Raw genomic sequence first — 21,989 nt, 5'->3', positions numbered from 1 at the left:
GGCACACAGGTGCATGTCTGTAGTCCCAGTGGCTCAGGAGGCTGAGGCAGGAGGATTGTAAATTCAAAGCCAGATTTTGCAACTTAGAGAGGCTCTAAGCAACTTAGTGAGACCCTGTCTCAAAATAAAAAGGCTGGGGATATGACTCAGTGGTTAAGCACCTCTGGGTTAAATCTCTACAACCAAAAAAAAAAGAAAAGAAAAGAAAAGAAAAGAAAGAAAAAAAGTAAAAAGAGCTGATATTGGGGCTGGGGATATAGCTCAGATGGTAGAGTGCTTGCTCTGCAAGCACAAAGCCCTGGGTTCAATCCCCAGCGCCAGAGAGAGAGAGAGAGAGAGAGAGAGAGAGAGAGAGCTGATGTTATAGCTCAGTGGTAAAGTGCCCCTAGGAGGATATGGAGTATATATATATATAATTTGGGAATTTCACTCCTAAAGATGTGGATACCATCAAAAGGCATAAGGTTTTCATTGTTTCCTCCAGAGGTTTTGAACTTTAATTAATAGTTGTGCATATTATTTTTAAAGTGGCTTTGTTTTCCTCAAGTAAAATGGTGAACACATTTGCTTTCCAAGGGCAGGGCATGAGTTACAGAGACTGAAGAGTATTATAGATTGTATTATGTGCCTTCTTAATGTATTCCTGGACACACTTTTTTTTCATAAACTTGAAAACTCAAAAGGGACATTTGGTTAGGTTATAAACTGTACATCAATCTATGCATAAATGGCAGCTTGTTTTCTTGAGCCACTGTCTAATGTTTTTGTTTTTATGGAAATTTTTTATACTGATTGGTTCATGGATGGTCAGTTTTATACAGTGAACAATACAGCACTTTGCCAAAAATAAGTGTAGCATTGCTTAAACTTGTGTATTAACACCAGTTCTTTGTAATTGGGTTCAGTGGTGCATTTTGCAGGGCCTGGAGTTATAGTTTTTTATTCTGTCAGTAAATAAAATGTCCTTTAACGTCAAAAAAAGGAATATGGTTTTACGGGTGTGTGTGTGTGTGTGTGTGTGTGTGTGTGTGTGTTGTTAGGTATTGAGGCCAGGGCTAAGCTACATCTCTAACCCTTTTTTATTTTAAGTTGCCTAGACTGGCCTCAAACTTGAGAGCATCCTTCCCCAGCTTCCCAAGTAGCTTGAATTACAGGCATGCACCACCGTGCCTGGCCATTTTAAGAGAGGTTTTGTTTGTTTGTTTGTTTGTTTTGGCTACAGTATGGTTATTGGGTTAGAAGGAACACATTTGGATATGGGGGAAATTGGTAGACCGTTGCAGTAGTTCAGTATGGACAGTGATGGGTAGGATAGATCAATATCAGTAGAGAGCAAAGGAAGGGAATATAGGTGCAGATATTTAGAAATTAGAAGGGATAGTGTTTCATGTTTGGATAAAGGAAATAAGGAAAGAGAAGGCACCAAAGTTGACTTCTCCATCTCTGGCTTGAGCACCTGGTGTGTATGATGGTGACATTGACTACCTTGGGTATCCCTGGAAGTAAGCAATGAAATACATTTTGGTCATGTTAAGTGTGAAGTCTCTATAAGACATCTGAATGAAATTATTAAAAGGAAGTTGAACATGTGGGTTAGACACACAGAGAGAGATCTTGGATGGATCCAGATATTTGTGAATGACTGCTATATAAGATGATTTAGAAGAGTATACAGGGAGAACAGAAAAGAAGACTTAAGGGTTGAGGTTCTTCCAAACTTTGAAGGTTATAGAACAGGAGGAATAACTGGCAAGTGAAATAGATAAGGAAGAGATGAAGAGATGGAAGGAAAATTATGACAGCAGGGGTCACAGAGACCAGGTAAAGAGAGTTGATCAAGGATAATTTTTGTGGAGAAATGAAGGATTTCGGTACTTCTTAGTTCCATCCTTCACTAAGTTCTTTTATTCCTTCACCATCCATCAGTACTCAAGTTATTCAGCACTCTCTATTCTGCTCATTTCTGAGATGTACTCTCTGTTGGGTGTCTATTGGTATCTCCTTGCTCCCATTTGGTACCCCTTTCTGCTGTTTAATTTCCTTAGTGAGAGACTTAAGAACATCAGAGGACAAGTGAAGAGGCCTAAACTGTTGCCGTAACTTTGTTACCAACTTTATTTATTAATTTTATTATACTTATTATCATACATATTATCTGTGATATATGACCCGGAACTTGGGACAGTGATGGCTAGATATGGAAACAGTTACAATGACAGGGAGAAAGAGGGGAAGGTAAAGAAAGAACTGCCTTAGAGGAGGTGATACCAAAACTTGAAGGATGACCAGGAATTTGCCAGGTGGTCAGAGCAGGGATAAAACTAGACACAAGTAGTAAAGATGTAAAGATATAGCAATCTCTGGAAATTCATAGAAAGAAAACAGAATGAAGCCAGGACTCGTGGAAACCAGAAAAACACAGATCCTAGGAACCAAAGTCACTGCTCCCTTCCTTCCTCAGCATTTTACATTGACTTTGCTCTTGAAAGACCAGCTTTCCCCGTTTACTCAAGGGCCTACATGTGGCCCCAAAACAAACTTCCCCATTCCCAAAAGTGCATAAAGCCAAAGTAATTTCTTAGAGTATCTGTTCCAGACAGAGAGAAAAACTACAAATGAATGTATCTGGTTTTCTCCATTTTCCCCTTCTTTTCTGAAACTGAGTATCCTAAGTTGTTGCCCTGACCACCTGCACATAGTCTTCTTTTGACTCAGGGACCTGTTCTGTGTCCAACCAGGAACAAATAAAAGCCCACTGTTGTTTTCATGTTTGGTCTAGGGTTCTAGGTGGGTAAGTTTAATAGTAGAGATGGCAAGTTGACTATACAAGTGGGAAAGGAGCTGGGTATTTCTGGTAGGCAAAGTGCATGTGGAATGGCTGGCCAGGAATATGAGTCAGCTTGTGTACTTGGGTATTACTGATTAATAATGGTTAGCTATTACTTTGAAACAAGGTGCAAGACAATAGAATGACTGGAGATGAGTTTTGATATGTAACAGAAAACCACTGGTGGTGCATCTAAGTGCACACCATACTTCACACATTTTAATGGTCTCTTAATGTCTCTTAACAACCCACTGACTTTCATTGCTATGCCCATTTTACAGATGCAAGAACTGAAACTTAGAAGGCTGTGACTTGCTGAAGGTCACAAAGCTGGTTTGCTGCAGCCAGAATTTTTTTTTTGTAGGGGGAGGTTACTGGAAATTGAACCCAAGGGCACTTAACCAAATCCCCAGCCTTCTCATTTTTTATTTTGAGACAGGGTCTTGCTAAATTGCTCAGGGTCTTCCTTAGTTGCTAAGGTTGACTTTGAACTTGGGATCATCCTGCCTCAGCCTCCTGAGCCACTGGGATTACAGATGTGCACCGCCACATGTCCAGAGCTTACTCTGGTATGCCTAGGGCTTCTGATATTGTCCTAAGGCTTTGCATTCATCTGCTCAACAAGTACTCACTGAGTGTGCACAGTGTTCCAGGCACTGTTCTAGGTACTATAAATCTAACAGGAGTAACTCAAAATCTATACCTATGAGACTTATATTCTAGTGGAAGAGACTAACAAACAACTGTGTAATAATAATATTCAAGTAGTAATACGTGCTGTGAGGAACAGGATCGAGAAAGGAATAAAGAATGATGAGGATGCTACTTCAGATAGGTTTCATGGAAGCCCTTTCTCAGGAGGTGACCTTGAATCAGATTTAAAGCTTTATTCTATAGGTGGGAGAGCACATTGAAATAATTTTACCAAGGTAATAATCTAGTCAAACTTGTGCATTAGAGAGAGACCTCTAGATTCAGTATGAAAAATGGTAGTAGAGGGTGGAAACAAAAGTCAGTAAAGAATTCCAGGCAAGAAGGGATTTGGAGTTCAACTTCTACATTGTAATAGGAACCAAAAGCTCCTACAGGGGAAGAAACTGGAGTGAGGCTAGTTGCATGAAATCCAGAGGTGGGCAGAGATCCTAAACCTGGAATAGTGGCTGAGAAAAGCTCCAACCACTATGCATAGAGTGGTAGCTCAGAGGAACAGAAGAAGGAAAACAAAAATAAGAAATCCCCACTGAAGATTAGTGTTCATATTAAAATTTCAGAGCACACAAGGAAAAACTATTTTTCTGAAACAAATCCAACACATAGGAAATATAGTCTAAGGAAAATGTGGATAATAAAAAAATGTAAAAAGGACTTTAAAACCCTCAAAAAGATAAAAGGAAGGAGTAACAGCCATGAACAAGAGGCTATTTTATTTGGTGAACATTGAAAACATCTGAAGAGAATACATGTGTGTATGTGTGCATGCATACTTGCCTATGTGTCTGTCTGTCTGTCTTTGGAATCAAGATGGCCAGGGTGAAAGGCAGTATTAAAGAACCAATACAGAACAAAGCACAGTTCAATAGAGATGGTATGCATGAAAGAGAAGCTGAGAGTCATGGAGGCTAGATGGAGAATATCCAACATAAAAAACCCAGGAATTCTACAGTTGAGCATAGAGGGAATGATAAAGATACTAATAAACTTTGGGGAAGAATATTGCTTATCAACTCAGATTCTTTAAGTTTGTTGTGATTATAGGCCACCCACCCATAGATGTCCAGTGAGTTACCTGTATGAATTTGTAACTGAGTAGAATAGAGTTTAGTATTCACTACCATTATATTAGCACAGGGCCACTTTCACCTCTTGGTACCTCAATTCCTACCTTACCAACTTTCGAGAATGAAATGAAATGGGAAAAAAGTCTGATACCCTGAGTCATCATCTTCATTGTCATTGTCATAAATTCTATTTATTATAGGACTTCAGGATGGGAGATTATGAGCTCAGGATTCTGGAGCCAGATGGCCTAGGTTCAAACACTGGCTCTGCTAATTTGTAACCATGTGACCTTGGACAAGTTACATAACATTTGTCATAGCCTCAATTTCCACATCTGCAAAATAGTAGGTGTCTCCTAGTGCTGTTATGAGGATTAAATAAGTTATTATTGGTAAAGTACTTAAAATGGCACTTGGCATGTAGTTAAATGCTCAGTAAATCTTTGCTATTTGCAGTTAACAAACCTGCATTTAACAGGAACCTTCAGTATCCTAATCCCAGAGGACTGACTACTGTAAAAATATAGTGTACAAGGATCATAAATTTAGGTATCTATGTCTTCAATAACACTGGAAGAATCTGTTTAGTTAATTGCTGGCTTTTATTTGTCCATGTAAAGAGTTTTGCTACTGTATGCAAATTGGCCCTGATGTTATCTGAACATTCCAGGACTCCTATATTTTTTTCTTCACAATGTCTAAAACTTAGAACTAATTCCTGAGCATGTGAGATATTCTCCTGAGGACATACTAATGGTTCCATTTTTTTTTCTTGCTAAGTTGGAACACTTCAGTCTTAAACAGATACCTATGCTTATCTTCTGTGTTTGTTTATATCTACATTTGTAGTTTTATAAGTACCATCATTAACATTTCATTTTAGCTAGAAACTTGCCCAGAGGTAAGAATTATACCCCCTAATTCGGTTTCAGAGCGCAAATTGCAGTAAAATTAAAACAAAATCAATAATTAGCAAGAACCATATGATTAATTTGTAATCCCTGCTTTGTTTGTTCAAGGTGAGATCATTTTCCAAATTAGCCCACCTTCCTCATCTGCAGGGCCACGGCCACATTGGGGCTGGCATGAGACAGATAGAGAAGACACGCCAGAGGTAGATGTATCAAAGAATGACCCTGAATCTTTGAATTCCAAAGATGCTGAAAGGAACCTGTTGTGGTTTTCATATCCCCATGTTTGAAAGATACCTCCCTCTCTAGAGTCCAGGAACTTTATCATTACTGGCAGCAGGGTCCTGGACCAATGAACCTGCCTTTAAATGAAGAGAAGGCTTTGAGGAGCAAGAGGGAGAATTTATTTCCAGGGAGAAAAGTGGCAAGAAGAGGTAGAGAGGCTTAAGTATAACAATAGATGCTCACCCCACCAGAGTTATAAGAATTATGGTAAGGAAAAAAAAACAATCTGATGCAATGACTGTGACTAACTTGGCATTGGGTGGCAGAGGTTTCATCCCATCTCCCCAAAAGAGTAAGAAAGACTAGAACAAAGGTCAAGAAACTTAAAAAGAAATGTATTTAAACTAGCCAAACTAATATATCCAGTAGATGAAGAATTGCATGGGAAAGTATTTGTGTACCAAATTATATTTTAGAATTAATTGAGTTAAAAATTTTAGGGGTAGAGGACTGGGTCGAAAAGAGAGAAGTTATAAGGGTCTGGGTTTTTGAACTTCTTGCCCTGTGCAAACATAATTGGGGCCATTTAGTAACCAGTGTCTGAGTTGAAATCTATAGATACTATAGTATAGTATCAGTGGTAACTTGGAACCATGGTCCCTACTAGCACCATGAAACCTGATCTGTCTCCTGGTCAGTAGGGAAAGAACTTGCAAGGATATGCTATAATTTTTAAAAATACCTCTGAAGAAACAATGTCATTATCCTCTCAATAACCCCCGTAAACCCATATTAGGTCAAGGACAACCTCCTTCAAAAGGGTGAGCAGGAAGGATGGAGTTTACACTGGGCTAAGAAGCAAGCAACTGAGTTTCTAGTCTCATCTGCTGTTAATTGTTAACTAGCCCCAAGCGTGTCTTGTAATTAAACTTCCAGTTTTAAGATTCTGTGATGTCACCCAGATGCCATAGCACACACCTGTGATCCCAGCAACTCGAGACTGAAGCAGGAGGATCACAAGTTTGAGGCCAACCTCAGCAACTTAGTGAGACCCTGTCTCAAAACAAAATTTAAAAAATAATATTCTGTGATGTGATTCATCAAGATTTATACCTGGAGGTTGCTCTGTCTCATTTTAGCATTGGTGGTTGGGGACGTGGATATTCAACTGTGAGAATTAGTGGAAACACTGAAGGCTAACTGAAGTTTCTACAGGATAGAACAGAACAGGGGCTATGGCTCCCATCTGCTTTCATTGTTCTCTGAGAATTTCAGAAAACTAGAGTGGTATGTTAACATAAGCAGGCAATAATTCAGAGGTCAGCTGCTCTTTTTCAGGACCATTTGCTGTCACTCGTAGCTGAAGTTTCCTCAGCCACTAGGAGGCACCATTGTCAAACAACATTCATTAGGGGCTAGAGCCATTAAGCAATTGGAGAGAAAAAAAATGTCGAGAAAGGAAAGATAGTAGAGTGAAACAGACATTATTACCTCATGGACATATATGACTGCATGACCGATGTGATCCTACAACATGTACAATCAGAAAAATGAGAAATTATACTCCATTTATGTATGATTTATCAAAATGCATAAATGCATTCTACTGTCATGTATAACCAATTAGAACAAATAAAAAAATTTTTAAATTAAATTTAAAAATGTAGATAAAGAAAGAGTAGTAAATATAGGACCCTGGAAATGGTGGCAGTTCAGTCTTTGATATCTAGAGGGACATCAGAACTATCTCCACTTTCGAAAACTTGATTAACGTGTTAATCTTAGACCACATTTCAGTTTTAGAGGCAACAAAATCTTTCAAGCAAGTCTTTTTCCAAAGAAACAATTATGTGGGATAAGAAAAGAGATTTTAGCCAGACACAGTGGCACAGGTCTATAATCCCAGCAACTCAGGAGACTGAGACAGGAGGATCACAAGGTGGGGGGTAGCCTCAGTAACTTAGTGAGACCCTGTCTCAAAATAAAAAATTAATAAGGAATGGGGATGAAGCTTAGTGGCAAAGTGCCCCTGGGTTCAAAATGCTGTTAGAAATATCAAGATGCTGCAAGAAATCAAACACGTGCTCAAAAGTGCGTGGGCAAGTGTTTTACTTCTGTCAGGAGAGTGTGCTAACACACTAGCAAAACCTGGGTAGCCAGCCCTTGCCTGGTCAGGCAGTCTGAAGTTTATATAACCTAATGCAGCACTGCCCTTTGCCCTGATTGGAGGATTCAGGAGTACCATCTACGCAATTGGCTAATTTTAAAATTAGGGTGGGCCAAAGGAAAGAGTTAAGATTAAAATGGCTACAATTGAATCCAATTAAGACTGAATACTATATTCTGAAAATGGACCAAAAGATTTTCTATTTCTCACAAATGCCCAGCATCACCACCACCACCACCACCCACCAATAACAAAAAAAAGAGACCTTAGAGATTGCTGAATAGAGTTATTTATCTTACAGAGGAGTCATTGTCAGCCAGGAAAGAGTAAGTGTCATGATTAAGGTCTGCCAAACAGTTTAATATAAGCTTGAGTCTAGAATCAATTGTAGGGGGCATTTCTCATTGTTTTGTCTGTCCCAACATTTGAACACTTTTCCAGTATTTGGAGTATTCCTCATCTTAAGAGTCTTGATGTGGGATAAATCCCATTTTCCACTATGGATGCTAAAAATGCCAGATATTTGCTCTCCTTGGCAGTTAGGATATTGTCACATGACCTAGGGTTTGTAACTCAGACACATCCACCTATGATGTAATAACTAGTGACAAAAAAAAAAAAACAAGATCATGTAGAACTCTCAGGTGACAAAAAGGAAGATTACTGGGACAGTAGGAGTAATAGCACTCTGGATGGCGTCCATCATCCCATCATCTAACATTAGCTGGGATAGTTGTATAGGCTACAACTGTGACAGCAGCATGGTGTCTCTGTCAGATCAGTTTAGGGTTTGGGTTCTGACTGTGGGACCCCAGTCTTGGTTTTACAGGTCTCCCTACTATTTTGTGAGCAATCCAGTGCACTATTAATAAACTCCTTTTCTGCTTAAATCAGCCAGAGTTGATAACTGCTCCTTGTAACTAAGAACCTTAACTGACCCAGAATTAAGAACCAGCAGAGTAAAAGAGGGATGACAGAAGACCCCATTCTATGATGGGGCGTCAGCCTTGTTAACTGATTATAAAATATGTGGTTGGACTGCCTGGCACCTCTTTTACCTTGGAATATGAACCATAGTTGGGAAGGCTCCAAGATTAGGGATGGAACTAAAAATGGTGGGAAAAGGAAGAAGGCAAGCTAAGGCCAGATATCCCAGATTCCAGGTTCTGGTAAGGAACTCTGAGGAACCCAAGAATTCTTAACCAAACCAAACCTTCCAAGGCTTTACAAAGATCTATTTGTCAAAGTGGAAGCTTAGATCATATTTAGTAATTTGTAAGTTTAATGTACAAGGTCTCAGCATTAATCCAAATGTATCCCTAATCAATCCAAAATCCTAAAAGTTTTTGAGCACAGACATGAAGGGGCAAATGGAAAATTCTGTACTTGACCTCCTGTGATAGGTCACAGTCAAAACACAGGCACACTAAAAATACTGTACAAAATTACCTTCAGGCTAAGTATATGTGATATATATGAAATATAAATGAATTTCGTGTTTAGACATGGGTCCCATTCCCAAGAAATCTCATTATGTATATGCAAAAATGCTAAAATCTGAAAAAATCTGAAATCCCAAATGCTCTGGTCCCTAGCATTTTCGATAAGGGATTCTCATCCTACATAACTGCTACATATTTAGACATATGGTAGCAGAGTCTTCCATTTGTACACTTGTCCCTGGCCCTGCACAAGCTAAGGGAGGCCACCTGAGGCGTATGTGCCCAAACAGCTTTAAATCCATACCCTGGCCAGGAGCAGTGGCGCATGCCTGTAAATCCCAGCAGCTTGGGAGGCTGAGGTAGGAGGATCGTGAGTTCAAAGCCAGCCTCAGCAACTTAGTGAGGCTAAGCCACTCAGTGAGACCCTGTCTCTAAATAAAATATTTTAAAAGGGCTGGGGGATGTGACTCAGTGGTTGAGCACCCCTGGGTTTAATCCTTGGTTAAAAAAAAAATCTGTACCCTGGTAGAGCCAGCCGAAATTGCAAGGTAGGAGAATGTGTATGATGTGCTCTTCTCTCTTCCCTGCCCCCAGTCTTTCCCTTCTTTCAGTGCTTAGCCGCTTTGTGTCCATTCACCCTCAGTGAATGAAGGCCTTCTTAGTACATTTGCCCCTCAGTGAAGCATGACAAATCCCTTCAGACATGACTTCATCTGCAGCAACCACTAGGAGGGCTCTTCTTTTTAGGCACTACCAAACATTCAGACCTACAAAATTAGCAAGGCCACAGTGAGCAGCAGATTGACTTAGAAGGATACAGGACAGGAAAAAACAGAACTTTCCAGACAGGCAGCACTAGGCATTCCTCTCCCATAGGAATCCAGTCAGCATTGCATAAAGTAAATTCATCAAATATAGTAGGAGAACAGGGGTTTTTAATAGTGTGAAAACTACCAATTCGAAAGTCAGTTTAGATCCACTACAGCCATCCCCACATGCAAATGAGAAAACTACACACAGAATAGTTTATAGAAGCTAATCAAATCACAGGAAAGTAAGCAAGAAATAAAATTATTTAACAGATCTTTGGAGAGCTTTTAAAACTTCAAAGGACTGGGATTCACAAAGGAAAAACATCAATAGATTTAACAAAAATTGAAAAAAAACTGGAAAGTTAATTTGCTTCAATATTGACATAAAAGAGTTACATTCTATTGAACAAAAAGAGTTCACTCCAATGAAAAGGAAGATATTAAGCTTTGTACACAAATGGGTGAGGACAGGAATAAATAGTTCCCATCACGAGAAATACAGTTGGAAAATAGACATTTGGGGACGTGCTCAGTCATTTTAACATTTTTAACAATACATCAGAATTGCTTTATTAAGCCATTCAGTTCCCGTTACAGTAAATATCCTCTTTCTTCATTGAAAAGATGAAGGTTTCTATCTACTTGCATATTATATTTAACAGTCCTGATTAAGTACTTCTCTGGTCCCTGTCCAGGTTCATACTGAAAGAATATGGGGCTGGGGAGATAGCTCAGTTGGTAGAGTGCTTGCCTAGCTTGCACAAGGTCCTGGGTTCAATCCTCAGCACCACTGCAAGAAAAAAAAAAGAAAGAATATGATTGTATGTGTACAGTACAGGTGGGAAGGGAGAGATTAGCTCAAATTATGGCACCTCACACATTCCCCTATCCACCCCATACCCACCTAACATGTTGACGCACTTCCTGGGACTTCAGGCCTTACTGTCATTGATCAGAAAAAAAAAATGCCTTGAGATACTGCTCTCCTCTTAACTACCACATAGTTACCACCCCTCCTGCACTCTCACTGTGCTCTTGCCTGCTCTTCTTCTTATTCTCTTCTCTTCTCCCTCTCTTCTTCTCTTCTTCAGGACCCATCTACCTACTTCAGCAAGACTTTCTGAATCCCTCCAAGATGTGCTTTTTCCTTCCATTGAAACTCAGGTTGTCTCTTTCATCCATTACAATTTTTGTCTCGTTTCTTCATTTGCCCTTCTGCAGTGTAGGCTCTTAGAAGATGAAATCTTCTCAGAACTGGTCTTTCATCTTCTACATGTAGTAGATGCTTAATAAATGTATACTGACTGAAACTGAATTCCCTGTCCCAGTTATGGTTTAGATGGGGAAAGAGTGACAAAGGTTGTGTGTACATGACTTCTCTTTCTTTTAGAAATGCACTTACCACCCCCAAATACTTGTAAATACTCAGATAAAAGACCTGTTTGTGCCCCCAAGTTATCTGTAGTTAAATTATACACACAAGACAGGTACCTGCCCATGAAATAAATAATAATTGATAGTTTAGATCTAAATGGCCATAGGCACAGGTTCTTAGAGCCCCCACGAGTTCCACGGAGGAAACAGTTTGGAGCTTATAAGAAGTTGGTGAAGGACATCAGTATCAGTGTAAGAATCAGACAGGTGGAAAAGTAGAGAGAAGACATCCCAGAGAGGCATAAAGAGGGCCAAAGTATTGAAATAGGTGGTAGTTTTAGTACATTTGTGAACACATCAAAACAGTACCATGAGCAAAGTCTTGATTTAGGAGAAAATAAAAACGAATTATTTTTTTAATCAAGAGACTGATTTGTATATGCCAGGCATTTATCCACAAGCTCAGTAAATACAGAGAATTCATTGAAACAATATCAGTAATACAATATTCACATATATCATCTGGGAGGATGAGGATGGAGGCTCTGCATTTTGAAGATCCCCCTGGGGAACCGAGTGCAGTGGTGCATGCCTGCATACCAGCAGCTTGGGAGGCTGAGGCAGAAGGATCACAAGTTCAAAGTCAGCCTCAGCAACTTAGCAAGGGCCTAAGTAACTCAGTGAGATCCTGTCTCTAAATGAAAAATAAAGGGCTGGGGATGTGGCTTAGTGATTAAGTGCCTGTGGGTTCAATCCCCAATACAAAAAAAAAAAAAAAAATTCCCTCTGGGGATTCCGGAGTATGGGACCCCTGTAATAGGCATGAAATGAATTTCTTGTGCAGAACCCTCCTTCATGCTATTATTTTACCTATTTATTGGGAATCTCTTGTCTTCCGTTAAATAAATGAAAACCTTGAGTACAATTTATTTTATTAAGTTTCATTCTTTGTAACCTGAGCGTTTTGGGGGGATGATACATGGACTCCAAAGTCAGACTGCCTGAGTTTGAATCCTGCCTCCACAATTTAAAGGGCTGTGTGATCTCTTGAGCAAGTTACTTAACCTTTGATTTTTCTCGGTTTTCTCCTAAGTAAAATGGAGTACTTGTAATACCTACCTCACAGATTTCTTGAAGCCACTGAATGAATTGACATATGTAAAGCATTTAGAAAATGCCCATCACATAGTTGAGCACTCAATAAATGCTACCTTTAATTCTTTTACTGCAAAATAAGATTATTTCTGTCATAAATTTATTAATACAAACTCTTTTGGAATTACTGTCTTAGCTGCATTCCAAAAGGGTATTTTGCACTTTTAAACAATTAGAATAGATTTAGTATAACAAAAGCAGAGTACCTGTTAATTTTTTAAAAGGAAGAGGAAAAAAATTAAATATTCCATAGTCCTACCCACTCTTGAACACCGTTTTTTTAAAGTGAAACTAGAAGTTTTTATTTTTAATACTTTAAAATTTTTCAATAATTTAAGTTTACAGAAAGTTTGCAAAAACAGTAAAGTTCTTATACACTCCATATCCATTGTCACTTATGAACATCTTATTTACATTAATATGGTAGGTATGCCACAATTAACTAACTGATATTAATCCATGATTTTTAACTAAAGTTCACATTTTATTCAGATTATCTTGCTTCTTACCTAATGTCTTTGTCAGCTACCGAACCCCATCTGGGACACAACACACTTGGTTATCATGTCTCTTAGGCACCTCTGTGCTTGGGCAGTTCCTTAGATTTATTTTTGATGATTGACAGATTTGAGAAAAATTAGCCATGTATTTTGTAGAATGTTCCTAAATTGGAACACCCTGTTTTAATATCCAAAAACTTTTATGTCACTAAGTCACATATGTATACATGTGTATGTTTTTACATCTTAGTATATTATTAACATATTTCTATGTCAATAAATATACTTCTATAATGTCATTTTGATGGCAGTGTACTATACCACTCTGTGAATTTACCACCATTTATTTCACCTCTCTTCTACTATTAGGAATTTAGGTTATTTCCAACATCTGCCTATTATAAATAGCTATGATAAACCATTGTCATTAAAACTGGGAAGTATTCCTATTTCCCTTGGAATGAAATTATTGGGTCAAAGAACATGTATATTTTTAAGGCTTTGGTCAATTACTATAAAATTGTCCTTCAAAAAGGATCATATTGATGTATTTTTCCATCAACAGTGGATTTCCTGATCCAAGAAAATTTCTCTAAGGCTGAGTTCTGTGTGTGTGTGTGTGTGTGTGTGTGTGTGTGTGTGTGTGACAAGAATTGCCATCTTCTCAGACTGGAATGTTAGAACTGTATTCAAAATATAAAAAAAAATAATGCCTCAATCTGACATGAGTTTTGTGTGTACTCTTTTCATTGTCATTGTTAGAAATATTTTCTAATTTTCATTATGATTTCTCCCTTGATTGATGTTATTTAGCATGCATTTCTCCACCTCCAACTAGGTGAGGATTTGTTTAGTTATTTTGTTGATTTATTTCTAACATAGCTACTTTGCGATTAGGAAACATATCCTGAGTACTTGTTTCTTGCTGAAGTTTTGAGGCTCAGCTTTTATCTACATTGGGGTTTTTCTATGCTACCAACATGCCGTACCAGAAAAGATTCATTATCCCAGTTTTCCAAATGCAGCTCTGTGACCTCAGCCAGGGTGTTTTGTCAGGGCTTTAACCTTTGCAGGCTCTTCAGAGATGCACCAAAGAATCATTCAGCCTCTCCTTTAGATCACGCTCATGCAAAAGTAACTGGCCCTATCAGTCTTCATCTGACTACCTCCCCCACCTCTCCAGAGTTCTTCTAAAGGTCCCCTCACCCCTGCCTCCTTTCCATAGCCCACTCCCTACCCCACAGAGCAGAAGCATCTCTTGCTAACCTCTCTGAGCTCTAATTCTTTCCCTGTTCTTACTAGGTAATTTTTCATTCACTGTCCTGTTAATACTTTGAAGACTTAAACAATTTTTTTCTAATTTCACCCAGCTTCTATAGTTGCTATTTTTGTCATCTTCAGGGAAAATGCTGGTGAGAGAAATCCAGATTTGCTCTGTCCTTTATAACAGTGTTTCTCAAAGAGTAGTTTGCAGACAAGTGCCAGATGACCATCTGTTACCTGTCTGCTGAGAGATAGGTACAGAAATTGAGAGTAAACATTTAAAAACTGTATTGCAATTTGAGCAAATTAACAGCACATGATTTTGTGCCTTCAGCTCAAAATGATCCTTATGCCAAAGTGGTGTATTTGGGAGTGGCATATTCTGAGCCCCTTCTGTACACTGAACCTTGCCTGCCTTCATCTCCCTTTTCTCTTTTCCCTTCTAGGTCCCTCCAAAAAGTCTTCCTCTAAGTCCCAGGATAGCTCCCAGATTCTTATGTTTTATTGTTATTGTTTTGATATGAGGTGTCCCCCCAGAACTTCCTGGGTTTTTGCACTAATATTCAGAGGTGAAGTGATTGGATTGTGAGAGCAATAATACCTTGTGCCTCCAAACCTGTGATCTGTTTTGTTTGTTTCATACCTTGCCTTGGGATAATTTTTTAATTATATAAACATTCATGTTTATGAAAATTTTTTTTAAAAATTCAGATAGAAGAAAGAGAGGGAAGGCTAAACTCATTCATAATCCCACCACTTTTAATTCGGAGCAAATCTCCCCTGGTTTCTTTCTGCATACAGTACAGATGCACTTCCCATACTCTCCCATAGGAGGGTTTCTCCTCCCTGTCACCTCACTCCCTCAGAATGGAGACAACTGGGACATTCAGAACATGCTTTTTGAAGATTCATGACAGCACCAGGAATAGCCCAAGATAGGAAGCCAAAGACAAAAATGAAATGAAAGAAGCCTTATCGTTGTTTAAAGAATCCTTACATTATTAAATAAAGTTTATCAAAGAATTGAATCATCAATTTTGTTTAAAAGGTTCAAGGTTATTATATGAGGATTGTATTATGAATATGTACATATTAAATTTCTGTGATGAATAAAATTTACATAAGTAACAGTATTTTTAGTTTTTATTTCTGTATCATGAAATTTAAAATTAGCAGATTGCTTTTTTTTCTTTAATATCAATTAATGTTATAAATAATCAGATAGCTTTAATAAAAGGACTTTCACAGCAATTATTTCTTTCAGAATAATTCTTCATAGAACATACCTACATATTTAAAAATTTACACAGGTGGTTTTGTTTGGTACCTCTGGCTATGAACCACTGAACTGAAAAAGCACATAATGACCAAAATATCCCATTTATAATGCAATGAAAATACAAAATGCTGGGGTTTGGATATGCTCGGTGGTAGAGCACTTGCCTAACCTGTCTGAGGGTTTGATCCCCAGCACCACACACAAAAATTTATATATATACACACATGGCTAGGAGAAGAGAAAAAACTAATGATATTTGGAACCATTATAAAGAAAACCTTAAAACTATAACTTAAAGATATGAAAAGAAGTGGATAAACATATCATGTTCATGGATGAAAATATTTTTAAAATTTAATTTCTAGAAGTTAATTTATAAATAGATATAATACCATCTGTGTCAAAACATAAAAAATTTTAGAGTTTAGCAAAATGATTTTAATATTCATTTGGGAGAAAAAAATCATAAAGAAAGGATAATGAAACAAGATGTATTTTGCCAAATATCACAAAGTGCCGTTACAATATGTAAAATGAACCAGATGCACATGCCTATCATCCCAACTACTTGAGAGGCTGAGGCAAGAGGGTAGAAAGTTTGAGGCCAGCCTCAGCAACTTAGTGAGACTGTGTCTCAAAATAAAAAATTTAAAAAAGAACCGGGGATGTAGCTCAGTGGTAAAGCACCCCTGGGTTCAATCCCCAGTAACAAAAAATTTTTAAAAATAAAGATAAAGTGATATGGTTCTGGATCCAAGAATGGACAGGTCAGTGGATGAGAACAGCAACTTAAAAATACCCCATGTATATATGTGCACTTGTAGAGATGGTCATTTCAAGGACTAGGATTTCAGATATAATCAGAAGAAAAAAATAGATTGATCTTTGCTTTTAAGTATAACACAGGGCAATAAATAATTTTCACTTATTTCTCATTGACTGGTTCTCTCCTTAGGCTCTGGCCTTTCATCACTTTGCAGCCTTGCCTGCCTTCATTTCCCTTTTCTCTTTTCCCTTCTATGGCCCTCCAAAAAGTCTTCCTCTAGGGCTCAGGATAGCTCCCAGCTTCTTATGTTTTATTGTTATGGTTTTGATATGAGGTGTCCCCCCACAACTTCCTGGTTTTTGCACTATTATTCAGAGGTGAAATGATTGGATTGTGAGAGCTATAATCTAATCAGTGCATCCTAGTTTGAATGAACTGACTAAACACTAACTGTAGGCAAGTGCGAAGTGGCTGGAGGAGGTGGGTCACTGGGGGAATACCCTGTGGCCCCTTCTACCCTCTGTCTCTCTCTCTGCTTCCTGACCCCACCATGAGCTGAGCAGTATTCCTTCACAGGGCCCTTCCCCCATGATGCACTGCCTCAACTTGAGCCAATAGTAATGGCCTCCGCTCACCATGGACTGAACTGCTGACACCGTGAGCCCAGATAAATTTTTCCTCCTGCTAGTATTTCTCATCGGATCTTTTGTTCACAGCAATGAAAGGCTGACTATCACATTTATTATGCAATCAATTTGTCTCGCTCCTTTCACCAACTCCTCTTCTAAGCTGAATAGTGCTTATCTTCACATTTCACAATTAGAAAGGAAAACACCCGAACAAAACTAATTCCTTCACTATGAGATATTTTTGCAGTCCTCGTAGATCAACTAACCAGTTTAAACTGCAGTCAGGTTTAAAAATAGTGTTTTTTTTTTCTCCCACAGAACAAAGAAACAAAAAATATTCGACCTCTGGGGTAATCAAAGAAATGTAAATTTAAGCAATAATGAATGACTTTTTTCTCCTCTCTGATTGGCAGAGATGAAAAAGAGTAGTCATCCTAGAGGGGACAAGGTAGAGGAAAGGACGCATCCATACTCAGTAGAAGGAATATGAATCGTTAAAATGTTTCTGGTAGTATGTGTATGGAAAGTGTTGTTGTATATACTTTAGACCTAGTAACTCCCACTCCTAAGAATTTTACTACCACAGATGATCAGAGTTGTTCATAGAGGTACGTGATCCCATTCACCCAGGCTTGATTTGTGATGGTGGGAAACAGGTGACACAGTACTTCAGAGTAGACTAGGCCCTCAGAAACATTTTGGAGAAGAATCCTCCTTAACATTGGAAAATGGCCCTCAGATGTGAAATGGAAACTAGGTAAAAATTGTGAAATCTGGTATAAATGTGGAAGTATCTTCATTTATATAAAACCACACCAAGATCCAAATGATATAATCAGCTGTTTGTTAAATACCTACTGTGTGCTCAGTCTTCTGGTGTGTTTTGGGTACGGGCATATTGAAAGTATAAAATCTACTTGTTGTTTAGAACGTTACACTCTTGTTGAAGTGTTATAGGGCCCAAGGTTGTGTGTTCTTTGTACACCCTGTAGGTGTAGCTGTAGTCATGCAGAAGAGCACTGGACACGGCCAGAGATTTGAATACTGTCCCTATCACATCTTTGTCCAGTCACTTAGATCATTTGAGAATGAGAATGATTCTGACCTCATGGAGTAGTTGAATGGAGATATGATAGGAAGTGCTCCCCATGGAGCCTGAATAATGTTAGTGACTTTTTTTCCCTTCTAGAAGTTTCTATTTTCTTAGTATAATACCTGTAGCAGGTATACTGAAGACTGAGCCACTGGATTTGAAAACATTTTCTAAGGCTTAAAGCATGAAAATGTTACCTATTGATATTGGAATAATTTCATTAATATAAGTAATGATCTGGCAAGAGTTTCATGTGTATATATATGTGTGTAATGTGTTTATATTATGTAAATGCCAAATGTTATGATATAGATCATATGTAGGTTGTTAAAGGATGAAAGCAAAGGAAGACATTAGACATTAATATAACTGGTGATCATTGAGGGGGCTTTGTAGGAAGTAGGATTGGAATGGAAACTTGAATCAAGGCAGTTATTGATTAAGAAGAGCAGTATATGCAAAAGTGTGTGACCAGAAAATAAAGGGAAAAATAAATTATATATCCAGGGAGTGCTAAGAAACCTGACTGCAGTTTAAACTGGCTAAAGAGGGTGGTTTCTTGAAATGCCATTAGACAGGGTAGGTAGAAGAGGCCAGGTGTGGCCAATACCACAAGAGATCTTACCTATCCCATGAGCAATAGAAACCATTGTAAGTTCTAGGGCAGATATTAGCACTGTGTCACCATCACATCAATGTATTAGAATATATTTGTAGCAATTAACTTTGGTAATGAAAGTGTAAACAAAAATGTAGATCAGCTCTTTATTTTTTCCTTTCACAGCATATAGCTCAAATTTCCCATTTGATGGTGATAACTACAGTAAAATGTTTTAAATCTTTGTATTCCTAAAATATTTACTAGAAACAGGTAATTTTAGAATTTGACTCAAAAATATGTCCACAACCTCCAGCATTGCTTCTTTCTGGAACTTCTTATCATGATAACCTAAAGAAAATTTATAGTCAGTTTTTTATACCTCATGTTATCGGATATTCCCATTGCCTTACTCTTGCTGCAGGTTACTTTTCCTGCAGATTTTCAGTGCTAAGATGGTTATAATGTCCTGTATAATTTATGCCTCCTTTGCATTGAAAAAAGGGGATTGAAATACTGTACAATCATTAGCAGTAAGTCAACAAATAACTTGGTGACAATGTATTTGCTTTCAGTGTTGCCTTTTTGGAATTTCCTCTTACATTCTTTTTCACGTTTCTCTACAGTATGGATGGAGCGGATCTGTGCTTTGAAATCGTAAAGCGAGCTGATGCTGGTTTTGTATACAGTGAAGCTGTAGCCAGGTATGTAATCTGTATCTAACTCCCTAGAGGTGGGCTGCGGATGTGGCTCAGTGAGTGATAGAGTGCTTGCTTGCCTAGCATGCACAAGGCTCTGGGTTCAGTTCCCAGTACTGCAAAAATAATAATAAAATGAGTCCCCAGAGATAAAGTGGAGGAAGGTAATGATGAAGAAATCACTTGCTCTTCTAATTGATGGCGAGAGCACTGCTGCTCCTTGCTGCAGGGATCACAGCTGTTTCCATATGTATTAGCAGAATCAAAAAGTAACTGAAAGTGCAAACTACCAAACAATGAATTGGTCTACTAAAACATGGGTTTAGGGGCTGGGGTTGTAACTCAATGGTAGAGCACTTGCCTAGCATGTGTGAGGCGCTATGTTTGATCCTCAATACCACATAAAAATAAATAAATAAAATAAAAATATTGTGTCCATTTAAAATCTTTTTTTTAAAAAAACTAGGTTTACATTTTCACGTCAGTACTGCTGTCTTTCCCATTTCTGATGCTTTTACACAAGGAGGGATTTGATAGCTCAGGAACCTTGTAGAATTGAACTTGGGTTTCTTTGGTTTGATATTTGTTTTCTGACAGATGCACCTCATTAGTTCTTCATTTTGCCTTTAGTGATATCACATTGCTATGCGATCAGTTAATCTAAGGAAAAACACAAAGCAGTAAAAGAAACAAAAAAAAAATCACCATTTTTCTGCTGAATGGATTTGCTTCAGGCCAGTGTATGGCAACTGTTGTTCTTAAATGGAGTTGTTATAAAGACCTAATGACCCAAGATAAGAAATAAGTATGAAAAATCACAGAAACCAAGCAAGAACTGGGTCACTAGCTTATATATTTAAAGCACTACAGCAGTCTGCTTTGGATATATTAGATCATATCATAATTTTGCTCCAGTGGGTTGCCTGTTTAAAACATGGAGTATAGCTGGACACAGTGGTACACACCTGTAATCCCAGTGGCTCAGGAGGCTGAGGCAGGAGGATTGCAAGTTCAAAGCCAGTCTCAGCAACTCAGCGAGACTCTGTTTCTAAAAAGAATATTTTTAAAAGGGCTGGGAATGTGACTCAGTGGTTAAGCGCCCCTGGGTTCCATCCCCAGTACCAATAAATAAAGAAACAAACAAACATGGAGTACAGCATCCCAGCATCCCTCCTCAGTCACCAACCATATTATGTTGAAAGGTTCAAACCCACAAACATATTAGGATTTATTAAAAGCTTCTCTCATTTGAGAAAGTTACATTCAATGATTACAACTTCCTCCCTCTTACCATTCCTTTTATAATGATAGCACCATAAAAGGACGTAGTTGGAAACAACTTAGAGACCACCCTAATACGACTTTTTTAAAAAATATTCATGAGGAGATTTTATTTTTTATTTTATTTTTTATTATTGTAAACAAATGGGGTACAACTTGTTTCTCTGGTTGTACATGAAGTAGAGGCACACCATTTGTGTAATCATACATTTACATAGGGCAATGCTGTTTGATTTATTCTGTTATTTTTTTCCTACCGCCCACCCCTCCCACCCCTCTTTCCCTCTATACAGTCCTTCCTTCCTCCATTCTTGCCTCCCTCCCTCCCTCCCACCCCCCATTATGTATCATCATCTGCTTATCAGTGAGATCATTCGCCCTTTGATTTTTTGAGATTGGCTTATCTCACTTAGCATGATTTTCTCCAATTTCATCCATTTGCCTGCAAATACCATAATTTTATTATTCTTTATGACTGAGTAAAATTCCATTGTATATACATACCACAGTTTCTTTATCCATTCATTGAGTCGTCCTTGCTAGGGAGCAAAGACTCCAGCCTCAGAGTTGGAGCGGCCATAGCTATAGCACAGAATAAAGAATATGCACACTATAGGGAAACTGCTTTTCTGCACTACTGGGGCCAGAGAGAAGCAGCACATCAAAGTTTATATAAGTTAACTATAATTATTTCTTTAGATTTTTGATGCATGTTAGAACTGAAGCTTAAATATCCTCTTTTGTGTCATGCTCTTTTTAAGTCCTGCTTTTCTGTTGTTAGGTTCCTATCACAATTATAAATTCATATTTTTTCTTGTGCCTCAAAATTAAAAAAAAACATTCCCTACTACTAAAAATAGTCAATGCTATCTTGATTTTCTGTGACCTAGCTGTAAACCACTTTATATGACAAAATAAAATTCTCAGACTTTTGCATATTATTGCTTATATGTTTGTTTGTTTTTATTTTTGTTTTTGTTTTGGTACCGGGATTGAGCTCAGGGGCACTTAACCACTGCGCTACATCCCCAGCCCTTTTTCACATTTTATTTGAGACAGGGTCTCACTGAGTTGCTTAGGGCCTCGCTAAGTTGCTGAGTCTGGCTTTGAACTCGAGATCCTTCTGCCTCAACCTCCCAAGTCGCTGGGATGACAGGCATGCCTCACTGTGCCTCGCATTTATGTGTATTT

General features: G+C 38.2%; 1 protein-coding gene across 12 annotated transcripts in view; it reads left to right on the top strand.

Annotated features, from left to right (window-relative positions):
- Nucleotides 1–21,989, top strand: part of Cask (calcium/calmodulin dependent serine protein kinase) — a 361,598-nt gene that overhangs the window by 154,158 nt on the left and 185,451 nt on the right. For all 12 annotated transcript variants that reach the window (XM_047535418.1, XM_047535425.1, XM_047535422.1 and 9 more), the window contains exon 4: nt 19,446–19,523. In XM_047535418.1, the coding sequence (XP_047391374.1) occupies nt 19,446–19,523 (78 nt within the window). The remainder of the gene's footprint in view (nt 1–19,445; nt 19,524–21,989) is intronic.

The sequence above is a fragment of the Sciurus carolinensis genome, chromosome X (assembly GCF_902686445.1).
Source record: "Sciurus carolinensis chromosome X, mSciCar1.2, whole genome shotgun sequence".
Classification (NCBI taxonomy): Eukaryota; Metazoa; Chordata; class Mammalia; order Rodentia; family Sciuridae; genus Sciurus; species Sciurus carolinensis.
This window is presented reverse-complemented; position numbering and strand designations above follow the sequence as displayed.